Source organism: Neofelis nebulosa, chromosome 5 (genome assembly GCF_028018385.1).
Source record: "Neofelis nebulosa isolate mNeoNeb1 chromosome 5, mNeoNeb1.pri, whole genome shotgun sequence".
In the NCBI taxonomy this organism is placed as follows: domain Eukaryota; kingdom Metazoa; phylum Chordata; class Mammalia; order Carnivora; family Felidae; genus Neofelis; species Neofelis nebulosa.
Window position 1 is genome coordinate 78,567,664 of NC_080786.1, and position 21,629 is coordinate 78,589,292.

Consider the following 21,629-nt stretch of genomic DNA (forward strand, 5'->3'; position numbering starts at 1 on the left):
ACTTCTCCTCCTCCCATTTATTTCCTCCCTCCCGCCTCTCCTTTCTTTCTCTATGTTTTATTGGTAAGAACTCATGGATTCCGTATTTTTTTTTCAATGGTTTGTAATTCATCAGTGTTCCTAATTACTTTGCCATTCACATGGTTTTAGATTTGGCCAGTGGGAGTTCCTTCAAGCTAGCTCTTGTTTCCCCATGACATACATGCTCTTATCATTTTTCTTATCACTCTGTATGTTCTGGCATAACAAGATATTCCAGTTCATTCTAGACTTATCTGTTGCATTTTAAATGTTTGATCATTATTCGTTTTATCCTGAATATATGCATACACGGTGTTCTGGATTAGAGACAGATTTCTTATTTAAATACTTCATAGCACATAATGAATGCATTGATCCATCTTTGCCCAAGCTCCTACTTCTGGGGCAGTGCAGCGAGAGCCAGATCAATTTTGCATGACTGGCCAGATACCCCATAGGCAAAGGACAAAAAATAAATGATCCCCTCATACCCCACTTATAAAAGGCAGGAAGTGGTTGTCATCTACCCTTCCAGAAAGGGGCTTTTTTTTTTCCTTAGAGACAGAGGGAGCAGGGAAGAGGGACAGAGGGAGAGAGAGAGACTCTTACGCAGGCTCCACGCCCAATGCGGAGCCCGACTTGAAGCTCAGTCTCATGACCCTGAGATCATGACCTGAGCTGAAATCAAGATTTGGCCACTTAACTGACTGAGCCACCCAGGCGCCCCATACTTATGGTTCTTTTGATGACTTCCTGGGATGCCTGGTAGAATTCAGGCCCCTCTGACTTGGTGGCTTTCCATTTGAGGTGCCCTGGGCACCTCCTGTCCAGGTCCAGTTTACCATGGTCAAGACTTCATTTCTCATATCTACTCAAGACGCTGACCACCCTTTGTTTGTCTCCCTATAGCACTAACCCCCTTTGTGACTCTGGCAAATTCGCGAATCAGCTAGAACACACTCTTTCTTTTGTTATCCCTTATTATTTTGAATGAAGGTTGTCTAGTGCAGTGGGAAAAGATCAGACAGGCCTTGATTTGCATCCAAGCTCCATCCGTTCCTGGCTGTGTGATCTTGGACTAGTTATGGAACCTAAGAGCTTCCTTTTCATACTCTGTTTGGGGCTGGAAAATACTGTGAGGGATAAATAAGAAGACATTGACTTTAATTGCTGTGTGAGTTTAACAAAACGACTAAGTCTAGACTCTATAGTTAAGATATCAGTATACACACACACACACACACACACACACACACACACACACAGTATATTAGTTTCCTAGGCCTGCCATAACAAAGTACCAGGTAACAAGCCACCAGGTAGGGTGGCTTAAACTATGGAGATTTGTTTTTTCACAATTCTGGAGGCCAGAGCTACAAGATCAAGGTACCATCAAGGTTGGTTTCTGATAAAGGCTCTCTTCCTGGTCTGTGGATGGCCACCGTCTCTCTATGTCTTCATGTGGTCTTTCCCCTATGTGCATGTGGAGAGAAAGAGATCTTTGGCATCTTTTCCTTTTCTTGTAAGAATATCAATCTTCTCAGATTAGGGATCTATCCTTGTGACCTCATTTAACCTTAATTACTGCCCTGAAGGCCCTATCTCCAATAGAGTCCAGTTTGGGGGGCAGGGTTTCAACATACAAAGTTCAGTCCATAACTGAGGGAAGAAAGATTTGGGAAGAATAAAAACCATTCAGGTAAGATCTGCAGAATGCAATGATTGGGGTTATTATTTTATTCTTCCATATATAGATATATGTGTATATTCTTGTCTTTTCTAACTTTCCGCAGTGACCATTTCTTACTCTGTGACTGGAGAGAGTATTTTAAACAGGTTTCCATCTCCCTGGTGTAACCTTTTCCTGGCAGGTGTTCCTTGGGGCTCCGTTGCTATGGCAGTGACTTATTTTCCTCATCATGAGGCTCCTGGGATCCCTTGAACTCAGGTCAGACTCTGCACGAGGTTAAGTACAGGAGCATTTGGAAAGACTTTGATTCTCTCCCGTGTGCCTTCTGCTGCAGCTGAAAACATGACAGATTGAGATGCTGTCCAGGCATGGCTGGTCATGCAGGGCCTTACAGGGTGATAATGTCCTATAAATAAGCTACCTTAGCCTGGAGAGGGGCAGCTGCCCTCCTAAGACCACAGAGTGGGTTAGACATGAAGCATTGCCCCACTTGCCCAAGCAGTTTTGAGGCTCTCTTGTCTTTGAGGACATCTTTAAATCTCACAGCAGAATTAATGTGGTAAGTACAGAGCCCGGTCCATGTAAGGTTGAGGAGTGCTTTGCTAGTTTCTTCCCTCTCCCCGCACAGGTCCTGGCTGTGTTCACTTTCTGTTCCTCCTCTGGATAAACTAGCACTTACTGTCCTGCTTTGTCATTTGCCTCATCAAGTGGCTTGGGTGAATGGCCATTTCCCCACCATGTGTGGTGAGAACTGAGGGTGGCCCGGCCCCTGTTGCTGTGCTCACTTATTTAAGGCCCTCGTGGTTTATGAATATAGCCTTGTGGGGGGAAAAACAGACACTCGGGGAGGAGCCAGCCTCTAGACTCTGGTTCTGGCTCTGTCCCAAGCTCACTTGGTAGCCTTGGACAAGTCTCTTTTCTCTACGGAACTCAGTTTACCCCTCTGAAAATGACAGATTTGGATCTCGTCCCTCGAGGATCTTCCCGCTGTGACTTGCTACAACTCACACAAGAAGCAACGTTCCCATTGACATGTCTATGTCCCTCATCAAATGCTTTCTTTGACATCTCCTCCCAAGACCCATGGGTGACCCACCCCTGCCCTCTTTGTGGGAGGCAGTGCAGTATGTAGGTCAGAAGTATGGGCTCTGGAGCCAGACAAAAGGGCTCTAGTTCAGACCCCTTGCTTACTAGCAAGATGGCTTGGGTGAGTTTCTTAGCATCTCTGTGTCTATTTCCTTATTTATAAAATGAGCATATTAATAATTACCTCCTGGGGTTCTTGCGAAGATGAACTGAGATACTGTATGGAAAGTACCTGGCTTGTAGTAAACATCATTAAAGGGCATCCGCTGCTATCGTTGTTGTTCTCCTTTATCGTAAAGGAGAAGACTTTTGAGCAGCTCGCTTGGGATTTCTGAGGACAGTGAAGCCACAGATGGTGGCAAAGTCTTAGGGTGCCAGAACTTGGCTCCACCTGCATCCTGCTTCATATACTAAGAAGATTACTGGAGAGGGGCTGGAGACATCTTAAAAATTCCAGTTCTCTCTAATCCTCCTGAGTACCCATACATCACCTGGTGTCAGTACTCGGCATAGAAAGAAGCATGGCTGAGGAAAAGACTTATGCTCTCAATATACCTGCTGCTTTGAGGTGGAGAAGGATGGGAATAGGGAGTGAAGCAGTAGAATTCTGAAGACAAGTATAAGACAGCGGGAGGTTGGCCGCTGCTCCCTGGGCCTTCCTGCCACCAGCTTGTTGGGACACCTGCTCTGCCTTTGGACCACAGCACTGAATATCTGTGCCGGGACTTAACAATGTTCCTCACAGACCGAGGACCGCCCTTAAGTCAGAAGATGTGGGTTCGGTTCCTAGTTCCTGTGGTCCTCAGCTGTGGAACTCAAGGCCAGTTGTCTCATCCTTGAACTTCACATCCCTGCCTTGCCCCCAGTGGCACATGCCCATTGCTTTTCTTTCCATGTTACCATTTTAGGAAATGACCCGAGGTCTGGAAGTCACCCTTAGCCCCCTTTCCTTCACTTTCAACACCCAACGAGTCTGCAGGTCTATAGCTGACAGTTGTAACTCTTTGTCGTCATTCCTTCTCCATCATTTCTTAGGCCTCAGCAGCAGCTTCTGCCTGGTCTCCTTTCTCTGAAACTCTAGAGACTCCAGGACACTAGTCTGTTGAGATCCTTCTCACTTAAAAGACTTCATGGGTCCCATAATCTACTGAAGAAACCCTAAGTTCCCTGGCATGGTCCCTGCTTACGTTTTTCTAGTACCTTCCAGCTCTCCCTTTGTATCCTAGCTGCACTGGACAACCTGCAATTCCCAGACAAGCTCCTCACTGTACTAAGTAGAACTAAATTTGTTTATAAGTGCCAGGAACACTCTTCCCACCCCTCAACACTAGGTTAACAAGATAAAAATGTATTTCTGTCTCATGTAAAAGAAGTCCAAGGGTAGACATTTCAGGGCTGTTATGATGTTCCAGTGTGTCAGGAACCCAGGCTCCTGCTACCTTGTGTATTTGCCCTTCAGTCCTGGGGCTTCAACTCCACAGTCCAAGATGACTGCTGAAGCTCCAGCCATCACATCTACTTTGGGCCAGCAGGAAAGAGGAATGAACAAGGAAAGGCATGACTTTGCCTCTAAGGACACTTCCTGCAAGTCACACTTGCTCCTACACCCTCGGTCAGAATTTTATCACGTGGCCATGCTTAGCTGTAAGAGAAGCTGGGACATTTTTATTTCAGGTAGTCTTTATTTTAGATAGCCCTGTATTGAGGCAAGCAGAAATGTTTGTTTCCAAGGAAGAAAGAAGGGATGAATATTGGGTGATGCCCAGCAGTCTCTTTCACATAATCTCACATTTGGGGATTTGCACACATTGCCTTTTCTGTCTGGGACACCTTCCCTCTCCCTACACCCCCCTTCCCTGGCTTGGCCTGCTATTATTTGTCCCTTAACCACTCACTCACCTCATGGCCATACTCACCCTGGCCCCCTGTGACTGTCTGGGGACTCCTTGACACCCAGTGCAACTACATAATCCCCACCACTAATATTTCTTGTCTCAAAGATATGCTGAGGAAGTGGGGTTATATTCTTCAGGCTCCCAGGGCCTTCCTACCTTTGGGGGAGGTTTGGGGGCGACGAGATGGCTGAATGACCTCCGAGGCCAATGACAAGTTGGTGTTGCCTGGGTTGTACACAGACCACCCACCTTCACATAGTCGCTCTTGAGACATTGCAGTGACACTGATTAGGTCTCCCCCTCGTGATGGTGAGTGGTCGAGGTGGGGAGGGGTTATTGTGATTCTGGCTTTTATTGTCAAACAATTCTTGATTTGATTTCCGCCATTTGTTCATCTCAGTTTCCACCTGGGCAACATGTGCCTTTTAGGGTGAGTGTTGACAGCTGGTCTCATATGGCATTGAAATTTAAGTGCTGCACCGAAACTTAGAAGCCTCATGGGCCCTGGGGCCTCAGGTGGTACTTGTGACCTGTCAGTTACTACCACAAGCAGAATGTTTACATGTCGACATCCAGGTGACAGTTTGCTGCTTCTTCTTGCAGTTGGTCACCACTGAAGGGCGCTTCCTCAAAGACAGTTTGTACAATGAGGGAATCCTAATTGTGTGGGACCCATCTGTTTACCATTCAGATATCCCAAAGGTAAGTGGGTATCCATGGGAGGTAGGGATGAGTCTTCTGTTTGCCTGTAGATGTCCCTCAGTTCCTGGCTTTGAGAGTTATGGCTGACCTGGGCCATTCCTGAGGACTGGCTCTTTCAGTGTGAGGACAACACACTTCATCCAGAATAGCAGTGCGGAAGTATTTCCGTCCTATACCAGTGCCCTCCGCGCCCTGCCCCATGGTGCCGTGTTTTCATCTCTTAATTATGGTATGGATCAGGAGTAACAGGGCCCGAATTTCTCACTGGAGTGGGGTTGTGTTCATCTAATTCAAAAATTTTTTAATTTTTTTAATGTTTTTTTATTTATTTTTGAGACAGAGAGAGACAGAGCATGAGCAGGGGAGGGGCAGAGAGAGAGGGAGACACAGAATCCGAAGCAGGTAGGCTCTGAGCTGAGCCGGAGTCGGATGCCCAACTGACTGAGCCACCCAGGCGCCCCTAATTCAGTTATTTCTGACGCAGATCAGCAGGAATAGACAATGGTTACTCTTACTCCTATGACAGAATCACCATGCTTGACCTACTTCCGGTCTCCAGAATTCTTCCATTTCACTCTCGTAACAACACAGGGAAGTAGGTAGAAGCGTGGTTATTTCCCTTTTGCAGGTGAGGAGACTGGACTGTGGAGAGGGGAAGTCGCCTGTCCCAGGGCTTGGTTTACTAAGCAGGGGGCACTCTTTCAGAAAGGCGACAGAAGTCTCGGGCCTGCTGGCTCCTCAGCCTCTCCAGATTGGCGCTCTCGCTGTTTGTCCTGCACGTCGGTTGGCCTCTCCCTGATGTGGCTTCAGTGCCACAGGAGAATGGCTTTAGGGCGGAAGGACAGGGTGCTTGGGGACCCTCTGGAGACACTTGATTCTGGAGTCAGACCCGGCAGTAGCCGACAGGCTCTGGTGACCCCTGGTACCCTCACCACCTCAGCCCCCGCAGTTTGGCACTGATCTCCCTGAAAACAGAAGTTGGCCAGGGTCAGGACAGGGACTTTGAACCCCCAGATGTGGCAAGCTGTGCCCCAGTTTTTGCCCCCTTAGAGGTGGGGTTAGACGGTGCCAAGGGCCCCTTTGAGCTCTGGAAGCTTTCCCAGAGATTATGATCCTGAAGTCTGAGGCTGTTCCAGGGTCACCAGGCTCAGAATCCCCTGTGAGCATAGGCTATGTGCTGGGTCCCCTGTGCTATCAAGTGAGTGCTGTGATGTGGAGGAGTCTGGAATCTGCTCCGAGCCGAGGCACATCCCTCTCCTTGAGAAGACCATTTCCTTCTCTTTCAGTGGTACCAGAGCCCTGACTACAGCTTCTTTGAGAACTACAAGAGTTATCGCAAGCTTCATCCCGATCAGCCCTTTTACATCCTCAGGCCCCAGATGCCTTGGGAGCTGTGGGACATCATTCAAGAAGTCTCTCCGGAGGAGATTCAGCCCAACCCCCCGTCCTCTGGGATGCTTGGTGAGTCTGCATCTGGGGAAAGACCTCTCGTGTTTGTTTCTAGAAGCGGTTAGCGCTCTTCTGGGACCTCATTCGTTCATTCGTTTCTTTGCTCACCAAACAACTGCTAGGTTGTGTTGTATTTGTATACTGTGCCAAGTTCTAGCTAAGATCCAGAGATCGGAAGATAGAATCCTTCTCCATTAGGGTCTTTGGTGGTGGAGTTCAGTCAGGCGTCCAAGGCCAGGAGGGAGCAGCTGCCTGGTTGTGCCAGGAGGGAGCTTTGTGGAGGGGTGGCGTCAGCCCAGGCCTGGGCAAGGGGCAGATTTGGTGGTGGGGGCTGGGCAGGAAAGCAGAAGAGCAGGGCTGGGATTTGGAAGATGAGGCGAGGAAGACACTTGCCTCAGGTGTACAGTTTAAGGGAGCACCAAAAAATTTCAGTAACAAATAACATCAATACAGACTCTCTTCAAAACCACAGTGAATGCAAGATTTGATGCTGAGTGAAATATCAAACATTTTAAATAAAAACAGGATCACTAATAATGTTCTGCTGAGCCATATTGGCATCCGAGGAAAAATCAAGACTCAGTAATACTTTATTCTGGATTTCAAAAATTTGTTTAATCCAGTGAGTGCCCCAGTTATGTTCCTGATAGAGGAATGAGCTGTGCAGCTTTATTGGTTTAGGCGTCATGAATGGAGCTGAGGGAGCTGGTGAGGGTGGGCTGAGGTCTGAGTCCAGACGGTCCTGAATGCTGGCTTCATACTTTCTTCTCGGATGCATGGAAGGGAAACTCTCCTCTGAGCCCCCGCAGGGGACCCCTTTCCCTGAGGATGGATGGACAGAGAGATGGATGAATGGTTGGATGGCTGGCCCCTGCCACCCCCCATTGCATGATTTGCCTGCTCTCCTTCTGGAATGCAAACCACCTCAGGGTGGGGACTGAGTTTGATGCATTCTTCTGGGTCTGGCATAGGATAGCCCTGTGGAAACTGTACCCTAAGTTAATGAACAAGTCAGTGTTGAATGTCAGAGGCACTCCTTATAGAAAGGGATGGGGGCCATTTCAGTATCATATCTTCTTCATACTTTTTTCTTCAATGTTTAGATGTGTGCATTTGGGGCTCTTCCAGGAGCCCTTTGGAACAGGAATGGTTGGAAAAGCACTTTCCCGTCACCACTGCCCTGCCTTTGCCCACGCGGTCCCCTGTACCACCAATCCCCCTTCGTGCCCATCCTTAGTGGCCCCTGCTGGGCCCCACACCTGTGCTTCCAGGAAGTTTGTGGAAGACCTCTCCCATAGGAAGTGCTTCCTCCCGTAATTTCTAGAAGCACTTCCGTTGTGCCTTCATCAGTTCGTTGCAGAGCTGTCTTTTTTCCCTGCATTAGACCAGAGGCAGCCAGACAGGGCTTTCCCCATAGCTGATTCCTCTGGAACAAAGTTGCTGCTAAGCAGTTTACAGTTTTGCTATCAGTGAGAACTGCTTCATCGCAAACGCTCCCCATACTTATGGCTGACAGAGGGGTCTGAGAGCCACCAACTTATTGTATCCTAGCAACAGCCTGTGTGGTAGGAGGAGTGGGCGGATCACCCCTTGGGGCAGATGGTGAGGGACATGTCCTGCAGGCGATGCCTGAGCCAGGTGGGGACAGGAGGGTGGTAGCAGGAGTCTCCAGCCTCTTGTTGGCACAGTGTTCTGGGAGCACCGGCCTGGCCACACCACTTTGGCTGCATCTCCTACCCAAAGGAGCAGAGCCCAGCGATACAGACCATGTGTGCTCCTGTTCCCACTGCCCTCCTCCCAGCCCGGGGGAAGGTCCGTCTCCCTAAGCACTGTAAGAAGCAACTTCTCCCAATCAGCACCATCCACCAGGCTCCTGTGGGATGTAAAAGTGCTAGAAAGTACTATCTACGTGTGATGGTCCCATCACCTCAGTCCTCTTGTCCTCTCTCTGCATATAGCTCATTCGCCCGGATAAGTTCGGTGACCGGTGGAGCGCTTCAGTCCTCTAGTGCTTAGGGGGGGACCTGTCACGTACCAGCCTCTGACCTAGGTGCCAGGGATACAAAGACACACAGGACACAACATCCCGAGGAACAGCTTGCGGGATTGGCCTACTGGCAGAGCTCAGGTTGGGAATCACAGCAATAAACAGAAACCCCGGATAGACAGCTCCCCAGATTTGGGTCCCTGAGCTGCCGGGCTCATGGGGCACGAGCTCAGATGCTGGGGTGGGTCTCTGGGCAGGACTTACCTCCGCTCCCCTTTGCAGGCATCATCATCATGATGACGCTGTGTGACCAGGTGGATATTTATGAGTTCCTCCCGTCCAAGCGCAAGACTGACGTGTGTTACTACTACCAGAAGTTCTTTGACAGCGCCTGCACGATGGGCGCCTACCACCCCCTACTCTTTGAGAAGAATCTGGTGAAACACCTCAACCAGGGCACAGATGAGGACATTTACCTGCTTGGGAAAGCTACGCTGCCTGGCTTCCGGAGAATTCGCTGCTGAGCGTGGGCTTCCTGGTCAGGTCCCCTCACCCTTCTCCACCGAGCGTGGGCGAATCACATTCCCGAACAATCACAGCCTGCACCGTGGGCCTTCTGTCAGCAAGAGCCTCGGGCTGCAGGAGTCCCAAGAGCAAGCATCCAGGTCCAGCCTGCCCTGTAGCTGCAGAGGTGTGTGTGTGACCCCCAAAGACTCCTGCCACACACATGTGCACACGCACCTAGCATTCTTTCCACACACAGGCAAATGCGGGATCCACCTTTCTCCCCAGGGCTGCCAAAGCTGGGCTGTTTTCCCCACGGGAGTGGCATTATTCTCACAAACCAGCACTCTCTGTTGCTTGAAATCTGCTCCTAGATACTGATTTCGTGTTTTAAAGAAATTCTCCTAAATGATGATTTGCCCCGGTATAAATAAGGTGGCACTGGGGACCAGTAGGTGGTAGGGAGCGTAGGACACATCCTCGATTCCTCTAGAACAAAGCTGCTGCCAAGCTCCATGCCCTCGGGAGAGGTGGCATTCCTGTCGCTCTAGCTGGTTTGGCGGGTCCTTAACCTGGGTGCTTGTGGGCAAAGGGTCTTGCCGAACGCACATCCTCTCCACAGGGCGATGAGAGGCACAGAAGGGCACAGGCTCCATCCTCCAGCTGCTTGCGAGCTCAGGAGGGGCCGCACACTTGCTCTGTCTGCTGGTTGGAGAGGGCTTCTCTGAGCTGGGCTGTGGAGGAGATTTTAGAGGAAGAGGAGAAACAGGCCAAGCAGATGCTTGACTCATTTGAGTTGCGTTTTTCTTTCTGCCTTTATTGCCCACATTTATTCTCTAAGGTCTGCCTGAACTTAGGGGCTCAGATGATTTTTTGAGGAACCCCCCCCCACCCAACCCATCTGAGGCAGGGAGTGCAGCCCCCTGGCAGACACCAGGCAAGCCAGATGCCAAAAACCTGATTTGCCCATGCTCAGCCTGGCCTGACCCTACCCTGCAGTGGGATTTGCACACCGCGCGCCCACTGCTTCCTTAACGCCCACCCCGCCCCACCCCTGACTGCCATCTTGTTTTCCCCTTTAAAGCAGTGGGTTTTTTTTTTCTCTCTCTCTCAAATTATTTTTCAACATTTTCTGCTTTACAACAGTATCCCGATCTGATGATTTCTTTGACCTTCCCGGGCCTTTTGCGGGACGTCTCTCAGGGAGTGGGGATGTGGTTCCCTAGCAATTAAAGTTGCTCTCGGAAGTCAGAACCTTAGAGATCACAACCGATTCTCACAAGGTATATCAGACGGCCATGCCCTCTGGCCCTCCAGCAACGGTGCAGCATCAGAGTCTCCAGACAGAGGCCCTCGCACCCTGGTCTGCCAGCAGGCTTCCTGGGTAGTTGTGCTACCCCGTTCCCTGGTGGAGAAGCATACTGGGCTAGGCCAGCCCTGCCCTGTGGAGAAGGCAGAGCGCTCGCTCAGGGTTACAAAGTAATGCTGTAAAGCCAGGGTTCCTAGACCCAGGTGTTTGGACTCCTGGCCTTATGTGCTCAAGGGCCCCTCAAGCTCGAGCTCTAGAACAGCTGTCTGGGAGCTGGAGCTGGCTCACTTGCTGCCAAACCCTTGGTTTATAGAAGAGTAGAAGGAACCCAGAGGAAGAAGCCCCGGTTTTCAAATTGATGCTCCCCCCGTCCCGTTTACCAGCCATGCCACCATTGGTGAATTCTCTCTGAGACTGTGTTTCCACGTCTTTAAAATGGGGGGGGTGATGAGCCTACCTCACAGGGCTGTTATAAGGGTTACATGAAACACCTATCCTGGTTCTGTCCTAGCAGGTTCCCTGCGCATGGTGGCTTCCTTCCTCCCTCCCTCCCTCCCTTCCTTCCTTTTCTAAGGACCTGCTGTGTGCTCACACCTGGGCAAGACCTTGCTTTGAGGGAGGCCGGAGAGGGGGTCCTATCATCAGGGAATTAACTCTTCTATTGGGACACCTGCCTGGAATGCCCAGGAAACCATCTGAGGCAGTGGAACGTGCAGAGGGTGTCCCCCCCCATCCCCCCCCCGCCTCCTTCTCCTCCTCCCCCTCCTCCTCCTCTTCCTCTCTGCTTGCAGTTCTGACGTCTCTGCTTGGGGATAGGCAGCGCACTTGGGCCGCTTCTTGCTGTGTGGGGAGTCTTTCCCCTCTCCGGGCCCCCAGGCCCGGGCCCATAAAACATTGCTTTATGTTCTGATTTGACGTGCTTGCTGCAATCTCTGAATCACAAACAGTGAGAGGCAGGTGGCATTCCATCAGCAGGAGGTAGGTGTTGGTGTGGACAATGAGACTACACTGGGTAGATGCTAGCTTTAATTGTTATTATTCATCTAAGGGATCAAATTAATTTAATTCTGTGTTGTCTATGGAAACTAGTAAACTGCAGATAAGATAGGGGTATTATTGTTGGTCTGGTGAGATGTTTAATGTTTGCGACAGATAATTTAGAAATGGTGACTGCACGCTGCATTTGGAAAGTCCCCGTCTTGAGGGGGTCGTGTCTTCGTCAGTAGCCATCGCTCCATCCTATATCATGAGGTCCCCTGGCTCTTCAGTCGCAGAAACTGTTCATGTTGTTTCTGGAGACCTCGATCTCAGAAGTGTCTGCACCGTGCCTGATCCGATCATGAATTATCCAAAGATGATGTAAAATTTTAAAATAAACGTGTTTTTCAAAAAGTTTATCCCTCTCTCCTTACTTGCTAAGGGAACGAACTGCTGGTGGTCAACTTTTATCTCCAAGGAGGACACAGCTGGAGTCCCGGAGCCCTGAATCCTTTCCCACTAGCTCCTCTCCACTCCCCCGGGAAGAAGCATGCTCACCTACGTAACAAATAGCATGTTTGAGATATTGACCGATTGTTGTTGTTGTTGTTGTTTTCCTTTTGCTCTTGCTTGGGTTCACGTGACTAAGTTGTTTGTCCAGCACCTCAGGGAAAGGATGCTGTAGGACAAGGAAGCAGGATGGAAGGAAGGTCTTTACCTTGATTTCCAAAATCCTAAAACCCTTAAGGGACTGAGGTCCCAAGAGGATAGCCAAAATATTTGGACAAAAAATCTCAGAAGCAGGAATAAGGAGAGAGGAGAATTCCTTTTCTCTGTGAACTGTGCCCCTCCCGTTATGGATTGAATATGTCCCCCTAAACCACACGACACTATACTGTAGTCTATTAAGCGTGCAGCAGCACTGTGTCTGCAAAAACTATTTGATCAAAAAATATTTTATTGTGGGACACCTGGGTGGCTCAGTCAGTTGAGCGTACCACTTTGGCTCAGCTCATGATCTCTAGGTTCCTGAGTTCGAGCCCCATATTAGGCTCCCTGCTGTCAGCACAGAGCCCCCATTGGACCCTCTGTCTCCCTTCCTCTGCCACCGCCCCCCCCCCCCACTGCTTGCACTCTATCAAAAATAAATATTAAAAAATATATGTTATTGCTAAAAAATGCGAGGCATCCTCTGACCTTTCAGAGAGTCCTAAGTGGAGGGTCTTGCCTAGGTGTTGCTGGCTTCTGCCCACTCAGGGTGCTGGTGGCTAAAGGCTGGGGTGGCTGTGTCCGTTTCTGAAAATACGACAGCTGTGAAGTTTGCCACACCAATCGACTCTTCCTTTCACAGACGATTCCTCTGTAGCATGCGATCCTGTTTGACACCTTTTACCCACAGTAGAACTTCTTTCAAATTTGGGGTCCGCTGCTTTATCACCGAAGTGTATGAGGTTGTCAATCCTTTGTTGTCATTTCGACAGTCTTCACAGCGTCTTCACCGGGAGTAGAGTCCATCTCAAGAAACCACTTTCTTTGCTCGTGCATGAGAAGCAACTCTTCATCCATTCAAGTGTTATCATGAGATTGCAGCAGTTCAAATGTAATAATAGTGAACAAGTTTGAAATATTGCGAGAATTGCCAAAATGTGACGCAGAAACAGGAAGTGAGCAAATGCTGTTGGAAAAATAGCACCAACAGACTTGCTTGATGCAGGGTTGCCACAGACCTTCAAAAAAAAAATTGTTTTTTAATGCAGTATCCACGCAGTGCAGTAAAGCAAAGAACAACAAAACAAGTGCTGCCCGTATGTACTTCGGACCCCAGCACCCAATGCCTTCGTGTTGTTCGTTCCCTGGAACTCCAATGTAATGCCCTATCAACAAAGATTGGGTTTCTGTCTGGATCCCAGTAGAAAGGGAGCTCAAAATAGAAGTGACAGAAAAATAGATTTCAGTCAGTTTGGGAATGGAGATTTGTGCTTGCCGCATTTTACAGTGGCCCTCATTCTCTGTAAGGTCCTCTTAGCTGGTGAGCTGGGAGGGCGGGGACCCACTATCTGGGCCTGGAAGGGAACTTCTGCAATACCTCAGGCTGCCTCCCCCACCCCCCACACCTATTCCTAGCTCCCAGGCCTCCTGTGTGGCCTTGGTTTCCTCTTCTCTTGTGACCCTCGGGGCAGCCTTCCTGGCTGTGATGTGATGTGACAGGGAGTGCACTAATGCTCCAGGGTCACTTTCCACTTTTTCAACCCATAAAATTCATCCCTGTGAGCTGGGATCATGGCATCAGCTGCAAGAGAGAGGAAAAGACCTTCCTGGCGCCTACAAAATCCCACCACCTCATGCATTTATGCCACCATCCAGTCCCTCCTCAGGATTGACTAGGAAACAAGCTGATAATGGGAAGAGGAATTCTGTTAAGCCCAGTGAGTCCCCAGGAAACACCTACTGTGAGTGGCACTGGGAGACAGTGATGAATAGTCACAGCGCCTGTCTTCCAAGAATTTGGGGCCTGGGAGAATGGGCCGGCCCTGCCTGTGAGCAGTGTCATGGTCACGTGAGAGAAGAGTGGTGCCATTTCCTGGAGAACTAAAGCTAGGTAGTACACTTATGTTGTTCGGCACACATTTGTAACAGCATAGAAGGAAAACACCATGCAAATGCCAAAATGCAGAAGTAGGATCATACAAGGAAAAGTACAATAATGAAGTTATAGAAAATAAGATTGATTTTGACAGGAATTGGGGTAGTCTTTATTTCTAAAAAAGTGTTAAAGTTTATTTATTTTGAGAGAGGTGGGGGGATGGACAGAGAGAGAGAGAGAGAGAGAGAGAGAGAGAATCCCAAACAGGCTCCGTGCTATCAGCACAGAACCTGATGCAAGGCTTGAACTCACGAACTGTGAGATCATGACCCAAGCCAAAACCAAGAGTTGGACGTTTAGCCAGCTAAGCCACCCAGGCATCCCGGATTTAGGTAGTCTTAATGGGTGACAGTCTTAAGGGATGGACAAGATTCTCTTTTTACTGTAAATGCTTTTTCTGAGTATAAAAGCAGTACAGGGGTGCCTGGGTGGCTTAGTCAGTTAAGTGTCTGAATCTTGATTTTGGCTCAGGTCATGATCTCGCAGTTCGTGGGTTCGAGCCCCGCGTCGGGCTCTGGGCTGATGGCTCAGAGCCTGGAGCTTGCTTCCAATTCTGTGTCTCCCTCTCTCTCTGCCCCTCCCCCGTTCATCCTGTCTCTCTCTGTCTCAAAAATAAATAAACGTTAAAAAAAAATTAAAAAAAAATACTATATATACACACATACAAAATACCACACACACACACACACACACCCCTCACTTTTTTTTTTAATTTAAAAAGAAGTCATAAAAGTGTCTCCAAATCAGTAAGGATCCCTTTGTAATTATGCCTTGTAATGGTTGCATGATATGCTATTATAAAAATGTGTTATAATTTATACAATTTTCTTTAGAATTGGACATGTAGTTTCTTTGCACTTGTTTCCCCCCCAAATACCTGCACATATAAGCATATGTCATCATCTCTGACTGCATTTGGAGGTGGCAGGTGGGTAGGATAGGTAGTCTTTTCCTCTCAGGAACTGTGGCTGGAAGAATCTTAGAGGAAAGTGCTGGAATAGTCTTAGAAAATCAGAAAAGGGAACAAACCAAAGGAAGCACTCTAAGATTGCTAGAAACTTTGTGACATTTTCTGGTTTATTATTTTGTTATTCCTTTTTGTCTTCTCCATAGAAATTAGTGAAAGCCTGGAAACGGAAGAGTGCATATTAGTTACATTAGTTTACCTAACAAATGGCCAGCCGCTCAAACCACAGTAAACGTATTCACACAGTGTCTGTGAGTCAGTTGGGGAGTGGGTTAGCTAGGTGCTTCTGGCTTGGGATCTCTCACAGATTGTGGTTAAGATGGCAGCCAGGGCTGCAGCCATCTGAGGGCTTAACTGGGAGCTGGTTGGTCTCCTCCCAAGACAGTTCTCTTACATGGCTCTGAGGTCCAGGGTGGTGCCACTGGCTGGGCTCTGTGGTCAGAGGGAGCCTCTAGCTGGGCTCTGCAATCACTTCTGGTTGGGTAAGGTCTCAGGCTGTGTTCCCCGGCGGGCTGGTGTCACTGGACTCTGTGATTGGGCAGGGCTATAGGCTGGACTCCACAATCTCTCCTGGTTGGTTGCCATATCAGGCTGTGCTCTCAGATGGTTCCGCTGGCCTTACTCTGTGTTCAGGAAGACTCTGGAGAGGACCTCAGGTTGTGCTTTGTGATCAGTCAGGGCTGTAGGCTGATTTTTGTGCTCTGGGAGGCTGCTGGCTGTGCTCCACTGGTACTGTGAAGGGATGAAATATGGCTGATGGGGAGCAAGAAGGATTTGGAAGCTTTGAGTGTATTTTGCATGTGGTAGGGTTAAGGTCAGTAAGGCAGACTGTAGTAGCCAGGCTTCAAAATGACCCCCAATGACCCTCACTTCCTGGTATTCATGTCCTTAGGTAAGGACATTCCTTCCCCCACTGAATAGTGCCAATCTGTGTTACCAATAGGATACTGAGGAAATGACAGTGTATTGCCTCTGGGGTTAGGGCACAAAGACATTGCAGCTTCCACCTTGCTCTCATTTGGATCACTTGCTCTAGGTGAAGCCAACCACCAAATCATGAGGACACCCCGGCAGTCCTGTGGAAAAGTCCTGAGAACTGAGGCTTCTTGTCAACAGCCAACAGAAACTTGCCAGCAGTGTAGAAGCAAGGTTTCTGGCCAGGTTCTGTGGTCGGAAGAGGCCTCCAGCTGTATTCTGCAGTTGGGTGGAGCTAGAGGCTGTTCTGCGGTCAGGCAGAGCTCCTGTCTGGGTTCCTTCATCAGGTTGGGCTGCAGGCTATGCTCTGCGACTGAGTCCAGTCACCCTCTGGGCTTCCTGCCTGTGCCAGGCCACAGGTTGTGCTCAGCAGTCAGGCAGGGCCACAGGCTGGGGTCTTCTGCTGGGCGTGGTTATAGGCTGGGCTCCACGGTTTGGCAGGACCACAAGCTGAGCTCTGAGCCTGACTAGGGTCACTGTTCAGGCTCCCTGGTTATGCAGAGTCAGAAGCTATGCTTAACTGTTGGACAGGGTGGCTGGCTCGGCTCCCGGCCCAATCAGGGTTGAAGGATGAGCTCCACAGTTGCCCTAGTTTGTTGGCAAGGTCTCCTGGACAGGTGGGACTGGAGCCTGTGCTCAGCATGTGGGTGGCGCTGCACATTTGTTTCCCTGCCCCAGCAAAGCAGAACAGGCTCCCCAGTCTACATGGCCCCTTGACTGGGACTCAAATTGGGCAGAAGTGCCAACGGAGCTCCCTGGCCAAACAGGGCCACCAGCTCGGTTCTGCAGATAGATGGGCAGAGCCACCGGCTGGAATCTCTGTTTGAGTGCTGCTGCATGCAGAAATGAGATCCACCAAGATCTGAGCACTGGTTGTGGTAGGCTCTGTCCCCTTCTTCAGCCCAGCAGATTCCCCCAGTGATCCCCTTGAAGTGAAACCCAAATGCCCCTCCTCCCCCCACCCAGGAAGGATCCCACAATGCTGGGGGAGCTGGATGTCCACCTTGGGCTCTCTTTTCCCACTGGAGAAACCAGAGTCTCAGGGGCACCCACTCTGTAGCACTGTCTAAGTGGGGGAAAGGGCAATGCATTTACAGTGAAGGGTAAGGCTCTTCTTGTGGTCCTTTTTGGTCTCTGTGGCCCCAGGGAGTGCTTCAGCCTCCCCTCTCGTTTGTGGGATTTTCACAATAGTGTTTTGTCTATGGATAGTTGCTAGTTCGTCTTCCTGTGAGGGGAGCTGAAGTAAGGAATGACCTGTGCCCCCATTTTGGTGACATCACCCCATGGATCTTTTCAAGTATTTACCAGATATTTGTATATCTTTTTGGAGAAATACCTATTCAGATCTTTTGCTCATTAAAAAAAAAAATGGGTTAATTTGTCTTTTAATTTTTTTAGAGTTTTTCAACGTTTATTTATTTATTTTGAGAAAGAGAGAGAGCACATGTGCCCGCACAAGTGAGCAGGGGAGAGGCAGAGAGAGGGAGAGAGAGAGAGAATCCCAAGCAGGCTCCGAGCTGTCAGCACAGAGCCCAGCGCAGGGCTCCATCTCATGAACCATGAGATTATGACCTGAACTGAAATCTAGGATCAGACTCCTAACTCTTAACCTGGGTGACTGGGCCACCCAGGCACCCCATAATTTGTCTTTTTATATTTGGATTTTTTTAGAGTTCTTTATAAGTCAGTTGTCAGATATATGATTTGCCAGTATTTCTCCCATTCTGTGGGCTACCTTTCACTTTCTTAATGGTATCATTTAAAGCATTTAAAGCATTAAAGCATGTTTCTATGAAGTTTATTTTTCTTTTGTTGCTTGTGTTTTTGGCATTGTATCTAATAAGACTTTGCCTAACCTAAGGTCATTAAGATTTATTTCTGTTTTCTTCTAAGAGTCTTATGCCTTTAGCTCTCATATTTAGGTCTGTTATCTATTTTGAATTAGTTTTGGGCTAGGTATAAGGCAAGGAGTCCAACTTCATCTTTTTTTTTTTTTTTTTGGTATGTAGATATTCAGTTACCCCAGTGCTGTTTGTTAAAAAGATCTGATATACTCACGACCATCCTTTTGCTTATAAGCTTTTTTGGGGTCTCATTTGGTTTTAGGTGTGTTTCTTAAAAACAACATATTACTAGATTTTGTTTTCCAACTCAGAATGTTAGCCTTTTAACATGAATATTTTAACTTAATTTAAATTCATTTTAATGAACCATCATAATTGTTATCTTTTTATTTTTATTTTATTTTTATTTTTATTGAGAGAGAGTGTAAGCAGGGGAGAAGGGTAGAGGGAGAAAGACAGAGTCTTTGGAGCTCAGTCCCACGACCCTGGGATCATGACCTGAGCCAAAACCAAGAGTCGACTGAGCCACCCAGGCACCCCCATAATTGTTATCTTTAACTGTCACGTTCTTTCATTCTGTTTTTATACGTCCTTACTTACTTACTGTTTCTTTTCTTTTCTCCTTTTATTATATGGGCTTCTCATTTTATCATTTTCAGAGCTTTGTATAATATACACTCTATATAGTGTACTATAGTGTACTATATATCTTATATTTCATTCTAACTTAAAGTTCTACCAAAGCACTTTCATTCATATTTCACTCCTTGTCAGAGTCAGAAATGAAATGATATCTTATATTTCTGTATGAACAAGATAAGATTATTCTCTATTCCTTATCCTTAATCTTTGTTAATATTAAGATTTTAGATTCAGAATATGACTGTGGTTTGGAGAATTATTTTTGATGATATCATTCAGTTTTATAACCAGAGTTACAGTGTATTTCAAGGAAGATTTCTATTTTAAATTGCTTACTCAGCAACAATCATTTTATATGCTGTAACATCCCCAATTTTTTTTTAATGTTTATTTTTGAGACAGAGAGAGACAGAGCATGAGCAGGGGGCGGGGCAGAGAGAGAGGGACACACAGACTCTGGAGCAGGCTCCAGGCTCCACGCTGTCAGCATACAGCCTGACACGGGGCTCGAACTCACAAGCTGTGAGATCATGACCTGAGCTGAAGTCGGACGCTCAACTGACTGAGCCACCCAGACTCCCCTGTAACATCTCCAGTCTTAATGCTCTTAATTTGTTCCATTTATCATTCTGGTGTACATCTTCAAAAAATTGTTTCAAGGATACACAGGTACTTACATATCTGAAAGTTTCTTTCTGTTTTCATGAGAAACAGTTTGCCTGGGTATAAAATCCTAGGAATAAAAATGTTTTCTTTCAAAAACTGCATAATGGAATCATATTCCTATCTGGTTGTAAGGTTCAAAAGTTAGTATAGAAGGCAAAAAGCACACATAGTCAAAATTTCTCCCGAAAAATTCCTTAAAAGTGCCTTAACCCCAGATCTGGACCCTCGGAAACTCAAAAGCCCAAGATGATCTTCTAGATGTTTCTCCTCTCCCTAAAGCAGTGAAAGCCCAACATCTGCTAGCCCAACATAATTTTGAAAGTGGACTCTTGCTAGGCAGATCATGAATTATTTTATATAGTTAAACAGATTGCTCCCAAAAGCCCAGTCCTGGGGTGGGGGGTGGGGGGTTGGGGGGGGAGAGTCTCTCTTTCTAGGCTCATCAAGCTTGGCTCAGGTTCAAGGGGTCACAACAGGAGGGGAAGGGGACACTGATTGTCCCATAGCTCTATTGTGGAATTAGGAAGAGAGGACTGTGGTGAAAGCAGGCAAAAACTCTAGAAGTTCAGATTCCCTGAAATATCTGGGAAACTGAAAACTCAGTGTGGTGCGAGCAGTCTGTAGCTCCAACAACACGGAGTATAGTAGTGAGGAGAGGTGGCAAGAATGGCTGGTGCCTGGCACTGGTGTTCATAGAAGAAAAAAGAAGGGAGGAAAGTGATGGCTGTCGTGAAGACAGGTCCACTATTTGGGTTGAGATTTGAAGGGGCTGGAGCTTCAATGAAAGGGCCAAGGTCAAAGCATGAAGCAAGATTTGGGGAAGCAAGAATGACCTCTGACAGAGAAGTCCCTTATGGAGGGGGTGCATGTACACACCTTGGTCAGCCAGGAAGTGGGGACAGGGGCAGCGAGAGAGTGGAAGCTACAGACTAGTGTGGTTGCCTTGAGCAACTGAATTTTTTGCCTTTAGCTATGAAAGTGACCCACTCTTCCCAGTGGGAAGACCAGTGAGATCTGGTCTGTTCTGTGGTAATGAGGTCTGTGTTTGTCTCTAATGACATCTCTGCTCTGGGGCAACCTACAGGTGGGCCTGTCTAGCTGGGCCAGCCCAGCCAGGACTGCCGCCTCAGATCCTGGCATCACCCAGAGCTCTCCCTGGGCTTCCTCATATATTTATTTTTACCTCTTTCCAAAGAAAGATTGAGCAGGACACTCTAAAACCCACCCGCCAAAAGTCTATTGGAGGCGTGATTAGATGAAGGGAAAGAACCAGTCTTAGGCCCAGACGTGAAAATGGCTGAAAGTCTTAAACTCTGCAGCTTAGGTTGAGACAAAGGCTGTGAGCCTTTGTGAGTCTCTATGGAAAAAGATCAAAAGAGAAATATCTGATAGGTCTTTACACGAATACCTCTTTTCCAAACAGCAAACCTCCCGTTCTCGGAACATATTGCACAGGGGAAGTGTGTGGCCCTGGGTACTGAGTAATAAAGTAGTATTCAACGGAGAGTTCTAGATGAAAGTGAAAACACAGAGAAACTCTGAGTAGCCACTTTTATAATAAAATAATGCAACCGCAGTTGATTCTAATGCTCCAGGCCGTGCTTACTTACCAAAAGAAGGGAGTTAGTGGTTTGGCCGGTGGGGACCATGCTGATCTCACTGTCTGCTATATACTTGGCCAGCAGTTAGTAATCTCAGCTTTTTCCCCTTCAGTTTCACTCATGGGAGTTATTTCCTATCAGGCCCTGGTAAATTCCATCAGAAGCCACGTTGCAGTATTCCCCGTTTACCAGCTGGGAGGACCCCAACACTGCCAGCCCACTACTCGAGCATGGGAACACTTTCTAAGTTTAATCTTACACCGGAGTTTCTACTGTTTCCCAACTCAGCAATGTTCACTTAAGACAGACTCTCTAGTTCAGACCCAAAGTTCACTTAAAACTCTTTTGAGTCTAGTGCCCACTAATCCTGCTGGCTATCTCTTTGCACCCTCTTATTTTAGAACTTTTAAAACCTATAAAATTTGTTTGTCCATCCACCCACCCATCCACCTGTTTATCCAACTGATCAATGCTGATGTATATAAATTATGGCCTGCAATGGTGCCATGAGATGAAGTGACAAAGACTGTAATGACAATGATAATGACCACCAAAACAGTGGCGTAGAAGACCCCAGCTCCCGTCCCCACATACAGATCAATCATTAGACAGCTAGCTGTGAACAAAAACTGCTCTGGGATCCACCTAAGAAGTTTTAGCAACACAGTG

At 47.9% G+C, this 21,629-nt stretch overlaps 1 protein-coding gene across 6 annotated transcripts in view; it reads left to right on the forward strand.

Annotated features, from left to right (window-relative positions):
* The window catches only part of ST6GAL1 (ST6 beta-galactoside alpha-2,6-sialyltransferase 1), a 120,595-nt gene extending 108,557 nt beyond the window's left edge, over positions 1-12,038 (forward strand). For all 6 annotated transcript variants that reach the window (XM_058730795.1, XM_058730799.1, XM_058730797.1 and 3 more), the window contains 3 exons: positions 5,296-5,394; positions 6,681-6,855; positions 9,113-12,038. In XM_058730795.1, the coding sequence (XP_058586778.1) occupies positions 5,296-5,394; positions 6,681-6,855; positions 9,113-9,354 (516 nt within the window). In that variant the 3' untranslated portion in view covers positions 9,355-12,038. The remainder of the gene's footprint in view (positions 1-5,295; positions 5,395-6,680; positions 6,856-9,112) is intronic.
* The last annotated feature ends 9,591 nt before the right edge of the window (positions 12,039-21,629 follow it).